This window comes from Alligator mississippiensis, chromosome 5 (assembly GCF_030867095.1).
Source record: "Alligator mississippiensis isolate rAllMis1 chromosome 5, rAllMis1, whole genome shotgun sequence".
Taxonomy (NCBI): domain Eukaryota; kingdom Metazoa; phylum Chordata; order Crocodylia; family Alligatoridae; genus Alligator; species Alligator mississippiensis.
Genome location: NC_081828.1, coordinates 190,662,201 through 190,681,340, shown reverse-complemented (window position 1 = coordinate 190,681,340; position 19,140 = coordinate 190,662,201). Strand labels below are relative to the sequence as shown.

Here is a 19,140-nt window from a genome sequence, read left to right as displayed (position 1 = left end):
CAGATCTGAAGAGAACAAAAAAAAACAAAAAAAAAAAACCAACCTCAGAATAGTTACAGTAAATGACAATAGTGAGGAAAGATGGAGATAACTAGCCCCACAGACTGAGAGAGAAGATTGCCTGATGTGTAGGATTATGAGTAAAAAAATATTATGTAAATACTGATGGAGAATGAGGGCCTATTAAACTTCACTGTACTGCAAAGGACTGAAAAAAACAGTAATGGGACAGACCGACCAGCCGAAAAAAAAGTTTAAGTTATAGTGTGGGAACAGGAATGACACGTTTTGCAATGGAACACTGGAAGGGAGGATATGGACTCACCATCTTTCTTCCATTGATAATATAAACAATGTTTCCCCCACTGAGGATGAACCCTGCAAAAGAGACTCCATTTCCTGAGCCTTGCTGAGGTCACTATTTTGAACATCTGTAGCACCCCTCTATTTTTTTCTAGAAAGAAACCTTGCTTTTTATAACAAAAAGTCACAAGTAAGTTTTCAGACAAAATATATATATTTAAAAATTCTTTACAATAAGTCAGGAAACATAGGAGCTTGCATACAGTTTATTATTATAACTCAGTTCTCAGCTCCCTACAGCTCAGATAACCCTGGTGACAGTGTTTACAACTTCTAATTTTTGCTTTCATAACTTTAAAGCAAACAATACATTTGAGTGTATTTTACTCTGTGCAAATAAGACAACTTTTGGAATCCTTCAGAAGAAATATCCAAGATTCTGTTTTCAGAGGTCCTTTGTTTCTCAAAGATGATTAATAAGTGTTTTCATTTTTAAGATAAAGTGCTCCTGTCCAGCAGAACCCAAAGGCCTTCCAGAGTAAGGCCCACAGTAAGGTTAGCTCAGATTAGAAAAAAAAAAAAAAGAAAGAAAAAAAATTGGTCATACAAATTCCAGCTTTCCATGTCCGCTGTACATTCCCCAGTGGACCAGTGAAAGAATTTTATCATTGCTGAGGTCTGTCTGTCTCATTTTATCACAGGTCATGCAGCAGTTCTCATGACCAGTTACGGGCACCATGCATTCCAAGTCTAGCTTTGCCACCTGCCCTTTTTTCGAATGATGTCCGTGGAAACTGTAGTGCAAACGGGAGAGCATTTGCTGCCGCTGATCTTGCAGTCTCTTGTTTTCACTCCTGAGCATCCGCAAAGCCAGCATGATAAGCAGCACCAAGATCAGCCCGCCAGCTATAGGAACTGCAATTACGGCTGCCCTGAACCATAATTCTTTTGAAGAGGTCAACTCCTGAACCTTGGTGATAAGATTTCTGCTGTTGTCATATTGATATCTGCTTCCTTGTCCTGTAAAAGAGTTACAAAAAAGCTTTAACACCTTATTTCCATCTCCGCTGAGTTGTTTCATATTTAACAATTCCTTAAACCATGCACCTTATAAAAAACAAAAAACAAAAAAAAACCAACTGCACAATCATTTCAGAATCTAGCTATAATACTATGCATTTTCTGCAAATGGTACCTCCATACATTGTTGATCCACGTAAAGAAAACAAATAAATTCTATAAGAATACATTATGGTAACAGTTGATATAACATGGAACATTACCACTGGTGCCTCTTAGAGATGTTAAAAAGCAGGCAAGACAGACATCTAAATGATAATGCAGACATAAAAGCTACTCAGCCAGGATGCATCCCTGCATCCAGCCACATGCTTCTCCCTCTGGTGTCTCTAATTACCTTAACAACAAAATCAATAGCAGACATACAAGGTCTTGGCTGTCACAAGCCTATAGATCTGGGAAGAGATTGAGTGAGTTGAAACTGCTCTCCCTACCTGAAGTCTCACCCTTGGGAGGAGTCAGGACATCATGCAGTCCTCTATAATTGCACATATCTTCATGACAGCATTCCAACGTAGGCATGGTGGTGCCAGAGTGGTTTTGTGCCTGTTTAGTTTGGCATATGTCTGCTGTACTTGCAAGAGAGTCCAAGCAGCCATGAGTAAGTGGTGAATTGCTGTTCTGAGGGTCAAGCAGTCTGGAGAAGCAGGCATTGAGCTCAGATTTGCACATATAGCCAGTTGCAACACAGTGTGCAGCATCACAGTAGCATCTAATTTCACCTAAAAAAGTAAATATATATACAAGGAGTCAAATATTGATGTCCGAGTAGTTACACACAATAAATTACCACACAAATTATCAGTGAACTATTGCAGAACAATCAGACTTAACAGTACTAATTTTTGGTGACCCTGAATTATACCCCATCCAGCTCCTTTCCCTCTTGGTACCATACCTGCGCAGGATTTGGAACATTTACACTATTTAAATAGACTGATAACCACCTACAATATGCCTATCTAAAGCAGAAATACTTTTAAGATGGAGATCTGGAGACTGTACTACTTGCTAAAATGAAAAACTCCACATGTAGATGATCTGACATTTTCTTTAAAAAGATACTGTCCCATACACAATTTAATGGGAATAGTCTCCACCCTCCCCACCTTCATCCCGTTTAAAAGAAAAAAACCCTAAATCCTGGCTTTAAACATTTGCACTGTCAAAACCTCTGTACCTTAATACTCTGGACTACTGGTGGTATTTGTATTAAGGCAACTTTGCATTACTACTATTAATTGAATATGACCATGCAACAAAAATGCTATTTTTTTCCTTCTTTTTAAAACGCTGGTGCATATAAATATTTAATCAGAACTGCTGAATTGTTTACTAGCTCTGGAGGCCCTGCCAAGGTTTAAGAGCTTTACCTAACACCTTATAAAGCTATTAGCTAGAACTATTACCATCTAAAAACTGAGGAAGATTTTTACTGTGTGAAATTGGGCAGCTTTTTGCAATCTCTCCAGAAAGGGGATTTTTCCCCCCCTTCCTATAAAGAGCTTTCCGTGCAAAGGGGCTGTTTCAGGCAGTATTAGCAAACAGGAACTGTACACTTTACAATTAATGATTTGTTTGCCAAAATCAATTTCTTTCAACTCACACGGAAAGTCATTAAAAAGAAAGGGGGTGAAACTGCGGGGCCGAGATTCTTCCGCCCCCTTTTCGCATGAGATGTACCGTGCCGTCACAAAGGGGAAACACGGAGACTGAAAACCCTCTCCTGGTTGTATGAAAAACTCTTTCAGGAAACCTCAAGAATTTCTGAAGGAAGCAACATAAAAAAGCCCCCTTCATTAAAAAAAATAAAATAAGAAAACCTCTTCAACGCGGTGGTCTCCAAGCCACTCCGGTCCGACCCGGCCCCGGCCCCGGCCCCGGCGGAAGCCCGCCCTTCTACCGCGCCGCAGCCGCGCACCCGGCGCCCCGACCCGACCCGCTCCCACTCCCGCCGCAGCGGCCGCATCAGCTCTCCGCCGGCGGAGCAGCCCCGGAGCGAGCCCCGCACCTCGAGCCACAGAGCGCCCCTTCCCCTTCCCCTTCCCCTGCAGCAGCCAGACCAGGAGGGGCCTGGGCCGGGCGCCGGTTGCTCTCCAGCCTCGGCGGGCGGGGCGAGCTCTGCACAGCGTCCCCGCAGCGCCGCGCCGCGCCGCGCCGCGCCCCGACAGCCGGCCCCGGGGCAGAAACGCAAGATGGCTCCGCACGAGCCCCGGGGGGCCGGGCCGGGGCTCACCTCGGGTCAGCAACACGGCCATGGCGCACAGCTCCAGCTGCAGCCACACGAAGGTGCAGCTGGGCCGCCGGTCCATTGACGCCGCCCGCCGCGCTGCGGCGCCCGGGGCAGCGACGCATGGGCCGCCCCGACCACACGCCCCGGCCCAGCTCCGGACCCGGCCCCGCCCCTCGCCTCCGCTGCCTGCTCCGCTCTAGCCCGCCGCGACCGCCGCCTGCGCCCCATATAGCGCCGGGCCCGAGCGGCCGGCCCCGCCCCCCGCTCCCATTGGCTGCGCCTCCACATCACTCGGCGCGGGGCCTGGCAGGTGGGGGGCGGGGAGCAGGCGCCGAGGCGCCGTGCGCTGCGTCGCCCCCGGGCGGAGGCGGCCGTAGGGGCCGGAGCAGCGGCCATCGCCCTGCGGCCCGGGGCTGCGCGGGAGCGCATGGGAGCGCGTGACAGCGCTGCGCCGCGCGCGGGGCACCACTAACGTTTCAGCTGCTCTGGCTGTCCCAAGTGTCTGGACCCGCGGGGTTCCCCCAGGGACTGGGTACAGGCAGCTGCGCTGGATTTAACTTTTTTTTAAAGACGTGTGTGTGTGTGTGTGTGTGTGTGTGTGTGTGTGTGAGTGAACAGGCGGTACCCATCAGCTGCAGAAGGGGCAGTTGTCCTGAAGAAGCAGCAGACTGGCAGAAGCAGCCTTTTCAAAGTGACCGTCTGGTGGGGTCCACATCACCGCCCTGAGCTGCCGCAGAAATCGTACAGGAGTCGGGCTGGGACGGAGGCCGGCTGCTCTGACCCCGTACTTGAGGCAGGATCGTCCCTGTCCCAGCCACCCCGTACAGCCATCATCTAAACTCTTGCTAAGACTACTGTGAACCCTGAGACAACGCAAGGCATCGTGCCCTAGCCGGCCACAGGCAAAGCAGGGAAATCACAGCAGCCAATGCCCTGCTTCTGGGAAAGGCTAACGTATGCTCAAGAGATCCCAGGTAGAGGTCGCGCTGTCACTACAGAGGAAAGCAACACCCCCCGCCGTCCCCCCAGTCCCTACCCATCTGACCACAAGGTAAAATTCAGGAGCGCTGGCACACCTCAGTCAAAGTCCCCAGCCTTGGCTGCGGCCAACACACAATGCCTCTAAGGAAGGCTTAAAAACACCCTGGCACATGACTGCCCTCTGCCTGTATTGATGCAAATCAAAGCCTGGGACAATCAACTCCCAGGGATAAACCCAATATCTGCTCTCATCCAAGTCAAGCCATCTCACCTATGTCTTGCCAGATCACAAACAAACAAGGGTCAACTCAGATGACGTCACCAAGGGGGTCAGTGTAACCAGCTGAGGATTGGTAGGAGTAAAGGGCCAAGAGGATCCTGCAGCCAGGGACTCCCAGAAAGGAAGAAGGGGACAGAGTTCCCAAGGCGGTGGCTCATGGGCACCCCCTGCAACTCATCCCCTGCTTCCTGAGAGAGGAGACCTCCCAGGATCACTCTGGAGGTAGAGCAGATGTTTACAGCCAGGACATTACTCTGACTCTCCCCCCACGGTCAGCTGCATCTCTCCGGCATGTTTATCTTCGTGTTGCATTCCAGCCTCGCCAAGAAGAGGGATTAAAGGAGCACGAAGGGAGTTTGCAAGAGAAACTCTGCACAGATAAAGGAAGGGATAGCTGATGTAAACAGGGAGCTGAACTCAGCAAGGGTTTGTTCCAGAGTGTGTTAAAGTCAACGGAAAGGATCCAGCTAATACGAAGGGGCTATGCAGTTGGCACTCAGTCTGCCTGCTTGTATTTCCTTGGCTATTACATGTTTGTAAAGGGAATCACTCTTGAACAAGGCTAGATGAAATAAAAGCTTTTAGTTCCATCTAATTGAGACTCACATTGTTGTGCCCCTTGATTTCTGTATGAACTCTTGAAGTTTCATTCCCCCTCACACACACTTTTTTTTCCAAAAACTAAGAGAGCAGTTAGTATCTGGAGATGCTCAAGTTACTGAGTGTGGGGTAGAAAAGCAGCCGTGCAACTCCACTGCTGCATCACAAGCAACTCCCATCAGCGTACTAATGGGACAGCCCTGCATTAAAACTCAAGGCTTCACTTGTTTCTAGCATTACCAGTTTGTTAAAATAAGAACATATCTTGGTTACACTGATGATGAACAAGAAGCATATGTCTTTTGACAAAAGTTTTAAGTGGATCTGCTCAGACCTCTAACATGATCTTGAGATATATGGATTACTACAGCATTCCTGTAGTTTACTGATTTAATTTCAGTGCTTCCTAAAGACCCAAGAGTAAATTCCTTGGAGATTACTGAAAATAATCCCATTATTCAGGCACTAACACAAGCTACTCCCTTAATTTAATAAGCAAATATAATGGCCCTGACTGAGATTTTGGTGGAGACTGATTCAATGAATAAATATAACAAAATTTTCTTGTAATGGCAAGATGCTAAATTGAAATTTTAAAAGATGATTTAAATCCCTATGCTAACCAGGCTGTAGAAGAGCATTCAGCACTGAAACAAATTCCTTCCCGCACCCCCACTTGCTGGTTCAAAGCCTATCAGAATGCATACATTTTGTGAGATCATAGATACCAGATTTTTCATTACATCAGCTTTTAAAAAGGCAAGTAAGAAAGCTATGTTTGTACTTAACACTCTTCAGAGCTCAGAACCTAATCTTATTTCCACTGAAATCAGAGTTTTGTCAGTGGCAAGCATTAGGAGGAAACTTTCCCTGTGGAGTCCAGAAAAAGGTACACATAACCTCATAGTGAAGCAGCTAGTATTGGCCACTTCCAGTCAGAATATTAGACTGGACTGGATCACTAGATGGATACAGCAAGCCTGTTGCTGGGTTTCTGTGGTTTCAGAGAAAGCAGAACCAACCAGTGGCCCATGACTTTTCCCACTGAAATCACAGCAATAATGCAAATATATCTGTGATTAACTTCCTTTTCCCTTTGCCTTTTACTTCTATATGGAAGTGAAAGTCATTGTAAAAAATAATGTTCAACCATGAGGCTGCTGATCAGCTGTAAAGAAATATGATCGTGTATATTTAGTTTGGATGGCTTCCCTTCATGTACTATTCCTGAAGCCTGCCTTACAGTTGAAATAACTGTATTTCCTATTTTAATTACATTTTATAGCCCCAGACTTCCCCAGTATTTACACATCAATTGCTTTGTTTCCGACTTATATTTAAAGTATTTTGCCCATATGATTTTGTAACTCATGGTAAATCTCTTGCATGATAAAAAGATAACAAGCTAATGGCAAAATGACTTAAAAACATTAATTTGAAATGGTCTGTAAGTCCTGAAAGAGGTATTAAATTTAGGATAATATTTTGTGACAGAGTCATTCCTCCCCTGAAAGAGAAAGAAGGAAATATGAAATATGAGCCTGAGATAACCCAGGTTTATTTTGGCAGGAAAGGACAGACTGGATCTAGAGCTAATTAGTGCTGATGCCATCATATATTACAAGGGGTTTATCTCAAGTCTTATCATTTACACATGTATACTATATATGGACATGTGCTGTACCACGGCCTTTACAGCTATGTGCTATGTACTTACAGCATACCATTAAGTAATTTTTTTAATGTGTACTTCTACTTAGAAATTACAAAACATCCAGACCAATGATGCCACATCTTTGCTGCGACCATGTATAATTGTCCAGTGTAGCATTTTCTCTGTTTTTGGTGTTTGTGACATGGATTTAGTAGGCTTCCTGGTTGTGTGAGGTACCAAAAGAGTTGGTGTGGGTTCACTAACGCACATTGTTCTGTTAAAGTAATATGAAAGATTCTTTCTGAATTTTACAAATGTCCTGTCAAACTGAACATGCACAGATGCTAACATATTGACTCAAGGGTAATGTGTTTGAAATCAATTTTGAGCAGCAAATTTCCTTGACAGCTGTCATGTTTGAGTTGCGATCAAACTTTTTATAGTAAAAGTGTCAGATCCTGTTTTCAGGCTATACATGAACTAAAAATGCCAGAGCTGGGAGAGGAACTGCAGGGTACAGCCCCTGCTCCCCCATTCTGGCTTCCTCAAAACCAGTTAAATTAATTCCCCTTTGGAGCCACAAGCTGTGGAGGAGTCAGGACCCCCACACATCTTTGCCTACTCAGTCTACTGGCCCAAATATCTTGAATCAGAAGCAGTGCAGGGATTGCATGTGGTCCCACGACAGAACATAACACAAATAGAATAATGCAGCTTTTGCAGTGCTAATATGCTTCTGTTTTAGAAGCAAAAACAAATAGGCCAGATTGGCCCATAAAAGGGATGGGAAGACAGGGTCAGGACAAAGCAAAAATAATGACATGTTCTGCAACGAAAAAGAATGTAGGATAATCACTACAAGGAACCAGCAAGCAAAGCGTCCAAGGCCTGAGGCAGCATGATGTGTCTGTAACAACCATGAGAGAGCAGCCTGGAGCCTTAACTTGAAATGACTATGTGGTCCCACATATCAAAGGGCTCCTCTCCCCCCTCCACCCCCCCCACAACACACATATACAATGAAGCCCTTTTAAATGAATACTAATAAATAAATAAAGCAGTTAACAAAAATCAACCTCCCATGCACTTCAAGTTAAAACATAATGGAAATTTATCCCAATAAATGTCTATGCCTATTGCAGAAATATATTCTGTCTCCACCATTGCAAGGCTGTATGCACAGACATTAATCTAGCAGTTGTACATGCATGAATCCCAATCAGAAGAACAGCCTTGTTCAGAATAAGCATCACAAACCCCATAAATGTGGTTTCCTTTCTTCTATGTCATTTTTCTGGCTGATAACTTCTATACCAAATTTCAGGCAATAGCCACCATCTAAACCACTGATGTGCTTAGAAGTCTTAGAAAGCCCAGTTCAAAGGAACACCTAGAAATTCTGAGTTATTCAGAACTTTGAAGCCCCTTCTCAGGCCCAAAGCATCTAGTTTTACCAAAAGCTGAATACAGGGATTGATTTCCCTTACCCTTTTCTACCATATTCATAAGAATATTAAGCATTTCCCATCAGGAACATCTGGACAGCCCAGTCCATGGTGTGACCTCACTTTCATCTTCAGAAGGCTGTTGAATGGTCACATCCTATACTCTTGTGCTGGACAAGCAACTGATTGTTGGCCCTGTAGATTGTAACCAGCCTCCAAACTTTCAGTCTGGTTGTATAGACCCATAAAGTACTGTCCACTTGTGAAATCTCGGGATGTGTATACTCCCTCTTCCCCATTTTAGTCACTCAGCTTCCTGAGAGACCTGATTTAGTTAGGTGACAGTGACGGAAGAAAACACAGCAGCAAGGCAGATAACGCTCATTGTATTGTTCTGAGCTGACAGTGCTCTCAGAACACCTCCCTGCTCTGAGCAAAATTGCCCCTCCTTCCTTGTCTACATGTGGAACTTAGAGGCCTCCAGAAAGTTCAGCTCTTTTCTTTTACATCACCTTTTCCAAACTTTCTTTTTTATTTCAGCTTATATCTACTACCATTACCTGTCCCTCCTGCTCCTGACCAAGCATGTACCACCAAAGCCCCCAGGACCCCTAAATAGCCTCCAAGCTAGGCTGAATATGGCTACATTGACATCTGAGCTGGAATGTGCCACTGATTTATTTTTGGTTTAAACTATTGCTCCTTGAAGAGTGCTTCTCAGTAGGAAGTCACTCTCTCTTCCAGCAGCTTTCAACATTATTATAAACTCTTCATCATTTAAACTTTCTGGGTATTGGAAAGCTTCCATTCTTGCCTAAAGTTCTGAACTAAACCTTCAGTTTAACTTTATTACATCACATTTGTGTCTACACCAGATTTTCTATTTGTTTATAAAGAAGGAAAAACAAATTCAAAGTAGCACATGAAATTAATAACAGTTGCCTCTTACAGACCTTCTGTAACATTCATCATTAGTCACTATTATTCTAAGCCTGCTTTGAAGTAACTTGAATTCCTATGTATGCAAATACAATATTTCCATATGTATCTGCCCAAGCAATTGTAACCTTTTCCTGCATTGCAACAAAATACATAGAAGGATCATTAATGTACTGGACAGCTTACATCTGGTGTCAAAAGCAATCTGTAAATAAACCGTATCCATTCCTTTCTCTGCCCTGAAATTGTTTTTTTTCCTGGAAACCTTTCATAAATGGTAGAAACCATATTCAAAGAGGGAGGATAAGCCTTGAAAATACTTAAAGAATCACTGCTACAATATTTATTGGCTTACCACCTCAGATAGCTTCTCTGGGCATTTTTTTTTCTGGTTGTGACATTATACAGAAGGAGGGGGGAATTAATAGCACTATTGAGAAAACAAAGGTAATAATTTAATCTCCCAAATCTATCCTTCCTTCCCATTGAGATTTCTGGTCTATGCCCTTACCACCTCTCATCTGAACTACCCTAACTTCCTCCTTTCTGGTCTCCATATCTCTCACCCCACACAACGCTTTGAAACTACAGTCATTTCCTTTGTCTGCCATCTGATCACTTTACCACCATTCTCTTTCCGCATGTTCCCTGTCTACCCCATGTTTCCCCCACACACTCTATCTAAGTCATGGCTTTCGAGTCTCTGCAGAGCACTGCCCATTTCTATATCTAAAATCTAGTGCACCTTGCTACTCCTTGCATCATGCGCTTTGCAAACTCCATCCATATCACCAGACTAGTTGTCTACCCCTTATGGAAGTCCATGCTTTACTACACGCCATCAATCAGCTTGGAACGCTTCCTAGTACCCCAAGTTACATCACTCCAGGCCTCTGCTAAAAATCTCATCCCCCACCACCACCACCACCCCCAATGTATAAGTAAGTTTACCATAAATCAATATCATAATCCATTAACATGTTATTTAACTAAAAGTACCTCAAAACTCTAGAACTAAGACAAAGGCTGAGCAAAGTCAACACCTTAAATGACATAATTTCTTCCCTCTTCTTGTTTCCTAAGTGTTGTCTAATTTAGCACCAGATTCAGCAAGATCCTGCTTAGGTGATGCCCACACAGCTAATCAGAAGGACCATGGTTCATATTTTAAGCTCTTTAGAACTGTCTCTCTTCCTTTGCACCTCTCTAGTGCTGCACTTCTAGTAAACAATGTGTTTTAAATAAAAGCTGCATGGAGTTCAGTATTCTCACATTTCCCACTTATTCAAACCAGTACTGCAAGTGTCTTACTGTTCTATAAGATATGAAAGTTAAATAAATACACCCACTATGATCCTGCCACCTGAAGACTGTTAGGCATTTCTAGGAAGCTGTTTTCACTGAATTCTCCTGCTTGCTGACTTTCAGCAAAAATTGGCTCACAGTAATGAACTCATCTTCTCCCTGGTAATTCAGAAAGAATAAGAGTATAAAGAGCAATACATGGGGGTGTTTCCTAGGAGAGCTAATACTTAATATTTGTTGATAGGATTTTTTTAAATGCCACTTGAGATACAATAGACATATGCTGATCCTTATGAGTTGCCCTCATTAGACACTACCTTTGTTTTATACACAGAACGTTAAGGATTCAATTAAGGATCCCATATCAGGTCTGGCATAGCTATGCCTAGCAAAGGAAGGCAAAGGTGACTTGCCCCCCTCTCTAGGCTTTCTAGTTTTGGAGCTGGCCAAGGATTAATGTGATCAGGTAGCTATTTCAAGAGCAGAGATTAGCCAGAGGTATAACCCCTTCTCTAGTCGCATCCCTTATTCCAGGAGACTGTAAAAATGGTGGCATCAGGATGCAGTGCAGGGAAAGGCAGGCAGGCCTTACAAGGAATTTGATAACTGACCCCTCTCTTGCTTGTTAGTGTAGCCCTATGTGAAACTCAGAATCACAATCTGATCCTGGGAGGTGCTAAGGGGCTGGTTGCCACCAATGCTGAACACCTCCATGTAGGTGAGGTCAGGAGGAATAAAGGGTATTCCACACCTCAGAGGATCAGGTCCTTACTGCCCATTATAATTATTATCCAGACAGCATTAGTCATTTCTCCTCATCTCCATACTTCTTAGGCTATAAAGTCTTGAATTATCCCAGGTAGAAGCTGGAAAGAAGAGATGCTTTGAGGGTTCCAGAAAATGAATCATTTGTCTAAAGTGTTCATCGATGTACCTTTTCCATTTAAAACTAAAAACCCAACCAGCAGCACTCGTGCCTCCTTCCAATCAATAGGGAGATTTGCATTTGTCGTCCTGGAGGAATCACTGCTGGGATCTTGGCCAGGGAGATGGATAGAGGGAAGCCAGAGTGAGGCTGGAAAAGAAGCAGCAGAGAGCTTTCCCCCAGGGGGAAATGCAAAACACTGGAGAGAGGCAACAATTATTGTAATTGGAGGTAATGAGGCTGAGGCGCCAGCTCCAGATCTGCTTAACATCACTCAATACAGAGGCAGACACACGCAGAAGACTTCCAGCCCAGCCCAGCCCTGTCTGTCCTGTTCCCTGCCTGCAGCCAGATCCAGGCTGCCCCACTGCTGCAGCTGAGCTCTCACCCCTGATGGCAGACTTCTTGGCTGCAGTTTCCCTGCCCAGCTGCAGCACAGCCACTCACAGGGCAGGATCTCTTCCTTATGTTAATAATTCATTGGCACTGCTTTTGCTGAAGGTTGTGGTTACCGAAGGACCCAAAGGGAAGGGGGTTGGGAGTCTAGACCCTGTTATTCTTGAGGATATGTTCTTTCTGTCACAAGTACTTCTCTGGCTCCCATAACTGTAGTGTCAGAGTGCTTCACATTCCCATGAGTTCATCCTCAGTGCACCTGTGAGCTAAGGGATTATTATCCCCATTTTACAGAGGGGAAGTCAAGACACTGACAGGTTAAGGACCAACTCCCCACTAGGCCTAGTCAGATCCTGAAACTAGGCAGCACAGACAGTCCCTGAATCCTCAAAGGGCCTGCTCTAATAGGTGAGCTCAGAGCTTGCCTAACACACCCCAGTAAGCCTGAGCCCCTTGCAAATTTAGTTCCTTTATTTTTTAAACCAAGGAGTAGCAGGTGGTATACTAGAAGTGGGTACCCTTTACATAATCATGTGGTGGTTAGAGCACTTGTCCAGGAAGCAGGAGACCTGGTCCCTAGGCCCTCCTTAGCCTGAGGAGGTTCAAAACCATATCTTATACCTTAAGCTAGAGGCTAAGACGGGTAAGGACGTGTCAACAGGAAGGCTGGGGAGATTCCCTGCTTAGCTTAACCTATAGCCTGCTGGTTTGGACACTCTCCTGGGAGGTCAGATATGTGGGCTTGAGCCCCATCCCCAAGGCTAAGGAAAAATAAGGGTCAGGAGAGGACCGCAGGGCCCATGAACAGGTCCTTGCCTCAGACAGTGGTGGGAATTTAGACATAGTGGCAAGCTCCTAGTGGCTCCCTGCTCACATCTATAGCCTATGTATCTATATCTGGGAGTTGAGGTTTCCCTCTGGGGATTAGACCTCTACCTTGTTGATTGCCTCTAGGCCTAAATGACATGCCCAAGATAATACAGGAAGTTTATGGCAGAGAAATTAATTGAACCCCAGTCTGCTAAAATCCCAATCCATGAATCATCCTTATTTTCTACATCAGCAACATCCCTGGGTTGAAGGACATGTCTTTTTGTTCTCCCCAGGCCTTTGTCTTTGCTATTTGTCTGGGCTTCAGGGAAGGATTCATTTAGATATAAGGTAGGAGCAAACTATTTCTGGAGGTCAAATAGTATCTAAGATAATAATTCTCAGTCAGGGTGCTGTGGCACCATGTGATGCCTTGAGATCCTTTCATGGGTGCCACACAGTGTTAGCACTGTTAGGTATTCAAACATCGTTCCCAGGATACACCCAGAGATTTAAAATAGGGATCCTTTGTGTTAAAAACCCTCTGCCCTGGTGTGGTCTTTCTGAGTTCTTTGCAACAGAAAAAGCCTTCTATTAATTTTCTGTTGTCAAAAGCGTGAAAGCTAAGAGCTGGTGTTTCCTGTGGGTTGCCTGGATTCTAGCAAGGTTGAGAATCACTGGGCTAGTAAAATGAATATTGCTGACCTGTGGGTTACTTTGTGTCACTATCTGGTGATGAGCAATGTGTCAACATCTCCATTAATACCTTTTGAGTGAACATGCAAATCAGGTAAGAAAACAGATCTCATCAGCACTTGCGAAAATCTCTGAAGAGGTTTATGTGTTTTCAGTCAGGATTCTTTTTGGCTGTAAGCAGACCTCTTATTTGAACTGACAATGATTGTCCCAGGATTTGACCTGAATAAAACTGGTGTGGCACAGTCCCGTACACAGGAAGCCCTTCCAAGTTGCATTGCTGCTCTTTTGCCAGAAGGTGGTCAGCGAGAGCACACAGCCTGACAGGCCCTGAAATGAACTGCAATAACTATTCAGACCGACAACAGGAAATCCCAGGTAGTGCATTTTATCCAGCATACATCAGAAGGACTTGAAGCAGGATAATGGACATGTATGTCCGTAAGATTCCAAGACAAAATACTTTCTCCCAGGACAAATGCAATGTCTGTTTGTAGCTTATGAGACACAAAGATGCCCTCAAAGATTAGTTCTAACTAAGAGATTTTTTTTTGCTTGCATTTCATTGCCCTTACCCCAATGTTACCTTCACTGGCTTCAGTGCAGTTACTCCTCGTTGACAGCTGTGTGGGGAAGAGGAGTATCAGGTTGAGAACAAGGTTCTAGGTCAGGGTGCCAGAATATGGCACGTGAAGGCATTTGGCACATGTGCCTTGGGGTGAATGGTGGGAAAGGGGCCAGGGCTGCGCTGCCACAAGGATTGGGCCCCTTCACGGCCCCCCTACCATCCACCCCGGCACACCAACATCTTACGAGTTGATGTAGTTGTGAGTGTTTTTGAAGCCCTGACCAAAAACATTGCTGACCCCTGTTCTGCATCTTGACTTCCCTGTTTTGCAGGACTCCTGAAGGAGCAGAGACATAGAAGATACTAGGATCCTTTTTAACCTCCCATTGAGAGGACAAGGACTAGTCAGTCCACATTTTTTTTGTTAAATTCCACTGACAATGGGAAAAGCACTGTTTGATAGGTCATCTGCACTTCAAAGGAGAAAGCTACCTTTCCACTATGAGCTTGTTGTGGTGATACTGTCCACTCCTTCAGCAAGATCAGGGAAGCTAAGATGCCATGCTACAGACATACCTAACAAAAAATATGTAGATTTCTTTGATAGCTCTAGGAACAACAATAGGCACAAGCATACACTCGTACATATTTGATCTTTTAAAATAAGTTAAAATAACCATGAGAAGTTCCTAATGTATAGCCTGACCAAAAGAACTGGCCAAACTTTGCCACACAAGTCCTCAGCTCAGCAGGTTTTATCTTTGTTGCTTACTAAATTGACTTAAATACTACAGCTGTGGATAGGAGAGGGCTCTGAAATATGCAGCGGAGTCATGGATTCCAAACTCAGGAGTGTAGATGGAGCTAGGGTTTGGGCCAATGTTTTAAAACAGAAAGGCACAAAAAAAGAGCAGTTGGTCTGCAGGTTCATGTGCAATTTTATGCTCTTTTAATTCATCCCTAGTTTTGATTCAAAATATAAATATTTTTTGCCACATCACCTCAACATAGGGATATTGTTAAACACAATGTCAGGCCTATCTGCTCAGTGCAGGGCCCATAGAAAAGTCTCCATAATGAATCTTCTAGCTTTTTGCAGGCTAAAGTCAAACCCTTAATAATTGGTAAAGGAGAGAGATAGTAGAAAATGTATTGAGTGATTATTATCATTTGGTCTCAGGGCACAGGGACATGCACAAGTTATTATGAAGCAAGAGGCAAGTATTCTTTTGCATCACCTACTTCTCAGTAGCTGACCGATCTCAGTGAGATTCCAATGGTCAGTCCATATGCATGTAAGCTAAACCTCAGTAACTTACCCCTCAACAAAAGAAGGCAAAGCAACTGTGCCTTGGGTTTTGACTTACCATGTGGTAAAACCATGCACATAGGCAGTTACCGCAGAATAGCTGACTGGCAGTGAAGCGCAGCCATGCTTTGCCCCTCAATAAGTTGTTCGCGTCTCATTTTGCCTGATTCTATCCAAACTTAGTATGGGATTTTCCCTGCTCCAGACAGAGAGATTCCAATGGTCAGATGTACAATTTGAAAACCTCAGTGAAGGTTAAAATGAGGTTTAAACAAAAGTTTGGGCAAAATTAAAATATGAATAAAAAGCTAGTGACAGTCTTAACAGGAGGAGATGGAGACAGGTCAAGTCTGTGCCACATGATAATAGACAAGGCAAGAATTCACAGCTGTTTCTTTTACAGGGGCAAACTGATGTAGCACACTGGAACATGTACCAGGTATGTCCATTGTTTGTTTGACAAACTTCTCTTTGGCACTTCCTTTTGTTTGAGTTTTGCCTGGGAACATCAGTGTCTTAATCTAGACAATTGCTGACTGTTGGCTGCAGCTCTGTGCCAGGCCCTCCTCTCCAGAGTCCAAGGAGGACTTTGAACACTAGCCCTGCCAAAGAATTCAGGGGTCACCAAGGGCATTGAAAAGCCTTCCAATGCCCTTTCTTCCTTGGGGTAAGAATGGGCTCTGCAGATTACAGAAAGGATGGATATGGACTTTTTTGTGTCCACAGGGGACAGGACTAGGAGCACAGGCCTCAAGCTTCAGCATGGAAAATTTAGGTAGGAGATTAAGAGGAACTTTCTGACTATGAGAATGGTCAAGCACTGGAACAGGCTATGTGGAGAAGTTGTGGACTCTCCATCCTTGGAATTTTTCAAAAGGAGGTTAGACAGACACTTGGCTGGGATGGTTTAGTCAGGGATGATCTTGCCTTGAGCAGAAGGCTGAACTAGATGGCCTCTTGAGGCCCCTTCCAGCCCTACTTTCCTATGACCCTTGTATGATCCTCCACCACCTTCCAAGACAGAACTTGGGACCTTGAATCAAATGGAGGTCTCCTTGCACACATGGTGTACAGAGCACTCTCCCTAGTTGGTCTGAATATATTATTTGATCATCATCTAACACCCAGCCATTTACAGAAGGCATTTTCAATTGCTTCATTTTTCTTGGAAAGATTTTTATAAAACTGTTTTTTCTAGCTACTGTCTGCTTCATGCAGTGAAACCTGTTTTAGAGGCTGGGGGGGGGGGGGGGGGGACCTGCAAAATCAGAAATTGGCTCTACCAAACAGCTAACAAAAGATGGAGCACAACAGTGCACCTAAGTGGACACTTAAGACTAGGAGCTGCCAGGTGGTGGTGGTCCGCAGGGCAGGTTGCACTATAACCAATTCTTTCATGATAGAAAAGTAATTTGTTTGGAGAAGCCAGGACCACTTAAGATATTTATTCTGGGGCCCAGCATATTGCAGCCGTTGTCATTTGGTTTGCTTGAGAGGGGTTTCCTAAAGAATAAAGTATACAAACATTGCAAAGTAGTTGTAAGTGTTTATTATCTCAGCTGTGCAGCTGGTGGTTCAGCCAGCCGAGCTGTCACTTTCACACCACGAGTGTTTCTTGCCCCCTAGTGGTAAGACGTGCAGTAGCAAGCAGGTAATAGGTTGGCAGAGGTCTGTGGCATGCCATCTGAATGGAAACCATGCCTTATTAGGGCAGCCTCAGGTATCCAGCAACTTTATGGAGGATAGAGTTATCCTTAAGGCTTGTCTACAGACAAAAGATATACTGCTTTAATTATTCCAGTACACTAAAAACACTGAGCTTTCTCCAATGCAAACACACACACACACTCTGATACAAGGGTGCTTTATCCCAGTATTGTGTTTTTGTGTGGTAGAAAGAATGCACTATCCCACTATAAGGAACCTTTATAGTAATATAATTGCTTCTAAATTAGGGATTGTAATTTAACTATTTCAACAAAAAGCACACATCAAATAGCTAGAGCAGCACAAAACATATATGTGCCCTAAGCCTCAGATTAGCTCTTCCCCCAGCAGAGAAGCGCAATAAGAAATTCCGGTCTAAGAATTACACATCAGCCTGATAACCAGGAAAGTGTCATGCGTCAGGATTTATAAACTGCATCAAAGAAAGCATGCTTCACATATCAGGGACAAGAGAGACAGTAACAGAACAGATGCCAGGAGACCCTCACTAGATAGCCAGCATTAGACTTTAGCTGTGAGAAATCATAAACCATATTTTGAGCATGTATCTACTGCAGCATAGATGTGTGTGACTGTCACTGGAAGTAGAGGCCCAAAGCTCTTACATTCAGCAAAAGGATGACAGCTAAGAGGACACTGGGAGTAGTGGAGCCAAGGGTGGGATTGGCAGAAGTGATGTAAAATGAAATTTTAAAAAAGCAAATTCTCACTTGCAAAAACACACTAGGAGGCTGATAAAGAAATAGATGGAAAGAAGTTCACAGTATTAAAGAGGTAACAAAGTTTGTGTGCAACTGAAATGTGATGCAATAAAATGCAGGTACATGGATACAACTACTATTGCCAGTAACCGCTGCAGAGAATGTTAAAATGAGACGTCGGGGCCACAGAAGGCACTGTGCTGAAGGAGCAAGCTGACAGACAGGAGTAATGGTTATTCTCAGCACTTTCATAGATTAATTCTTAATTTTAAAGTGCATTATAGTGTGAATACAGTAATAGAACATAAAAGTCAGCACAAAAGCTGAATTGGTTGGATTGCATCACAGCACAAATGCTCCTCATGTGCTTCAGAAACAGCCCGATTCTGAAGTTCACAGCACAGTTCTACAGTCACTTGCACTCGGTCTGGGGACTAAAAATATCAGCTAAGTAGGGCTACAAAACAATAGCCTATAGAGGATGCCATCTAGTGGTAATTTATTCAACTGTTCACAGACCTTGATCCCTTTAAAGGTGACAATCTGTGGTAAAATTAATGTGTTACTTTCCTAGCACTTGGAGATATATAGATGAAAAATGCATAAGGGACAAGATTATTATTGTTTCTTCACCTGCACAGTTGTGAACATCTTTCTTACCTTGGGTGATGCAAGACTGTTTCTAAAGCACCCTGGATTTTGTGCACTTTGTCAGGGCAAAGTATGATTTTGTGCCAAGTTATGCATGCTCAAGGCCAAACTTATCCTGGCAGCCTCTGGGACCAAGTTCAGCTACAATGAACTGACTAAGCTGTGACGTGGCAGCAGCTGAATCTAAGTTGGTCAGAAAATGGGTGGCAGTGGTCAGACACCTCAACTTCATCTTGGAGCCACCTCTTAGTTTCTATTCTTACAACAGAACTGCCTTCTATTGCACTCACTCCTCACACTGCACTGCCTGTTTTACTCTTGAATTTATACGACCTTTGGACCCAGATCAACTGACTCAGCTTTGCTTTTGGAATTTTAACTCTTGCCTGCTTTTCTCTCTACTAGATTGCATGCCTTTGTTATGCTACTCTGCTTTGTAATTGGTTTATCTCAATATCATGCAGTTAGTTAGCAATTAGTTTTCCTTGGTTTTTGTTTTTTTGTTATTCATCTAAGACACAGGTTAAGGCTGCTTC

The 19,140-nt window shown here is 44.0% G+C and overlaps 1 protein-coding gene across 1 annotated transcript; it reads right to left on the bottom strand.

Moving 5' to 3' along the window:
- Positions 1-498: 498 nt before the first annotated feature.
- On the bottom strand, positions 499-3,802 carry BAMBI (BMP and activin membrane bound inhibitor). The gene is made up of 3 exons (XM_059729118.1): positions 3,620-3,802; positions 1,818-2,105; positions 499-1,323 (listed from the first exon to the last, which is right to left on the bottom strand). The coding sequence occupies exons 1-3, from the start codon at positions 3,693-3,695 to the stop codon at positions 905-907; spliced, it is 783 nt and encodes a 260-aa protein (XP_059585101.1). The 5' UTR covers positions 3,696-3,802; the 3' UTR covers positions 499-904.
- Positions 3,803-19,140: the final 15,338 nt, after the last annotated feature.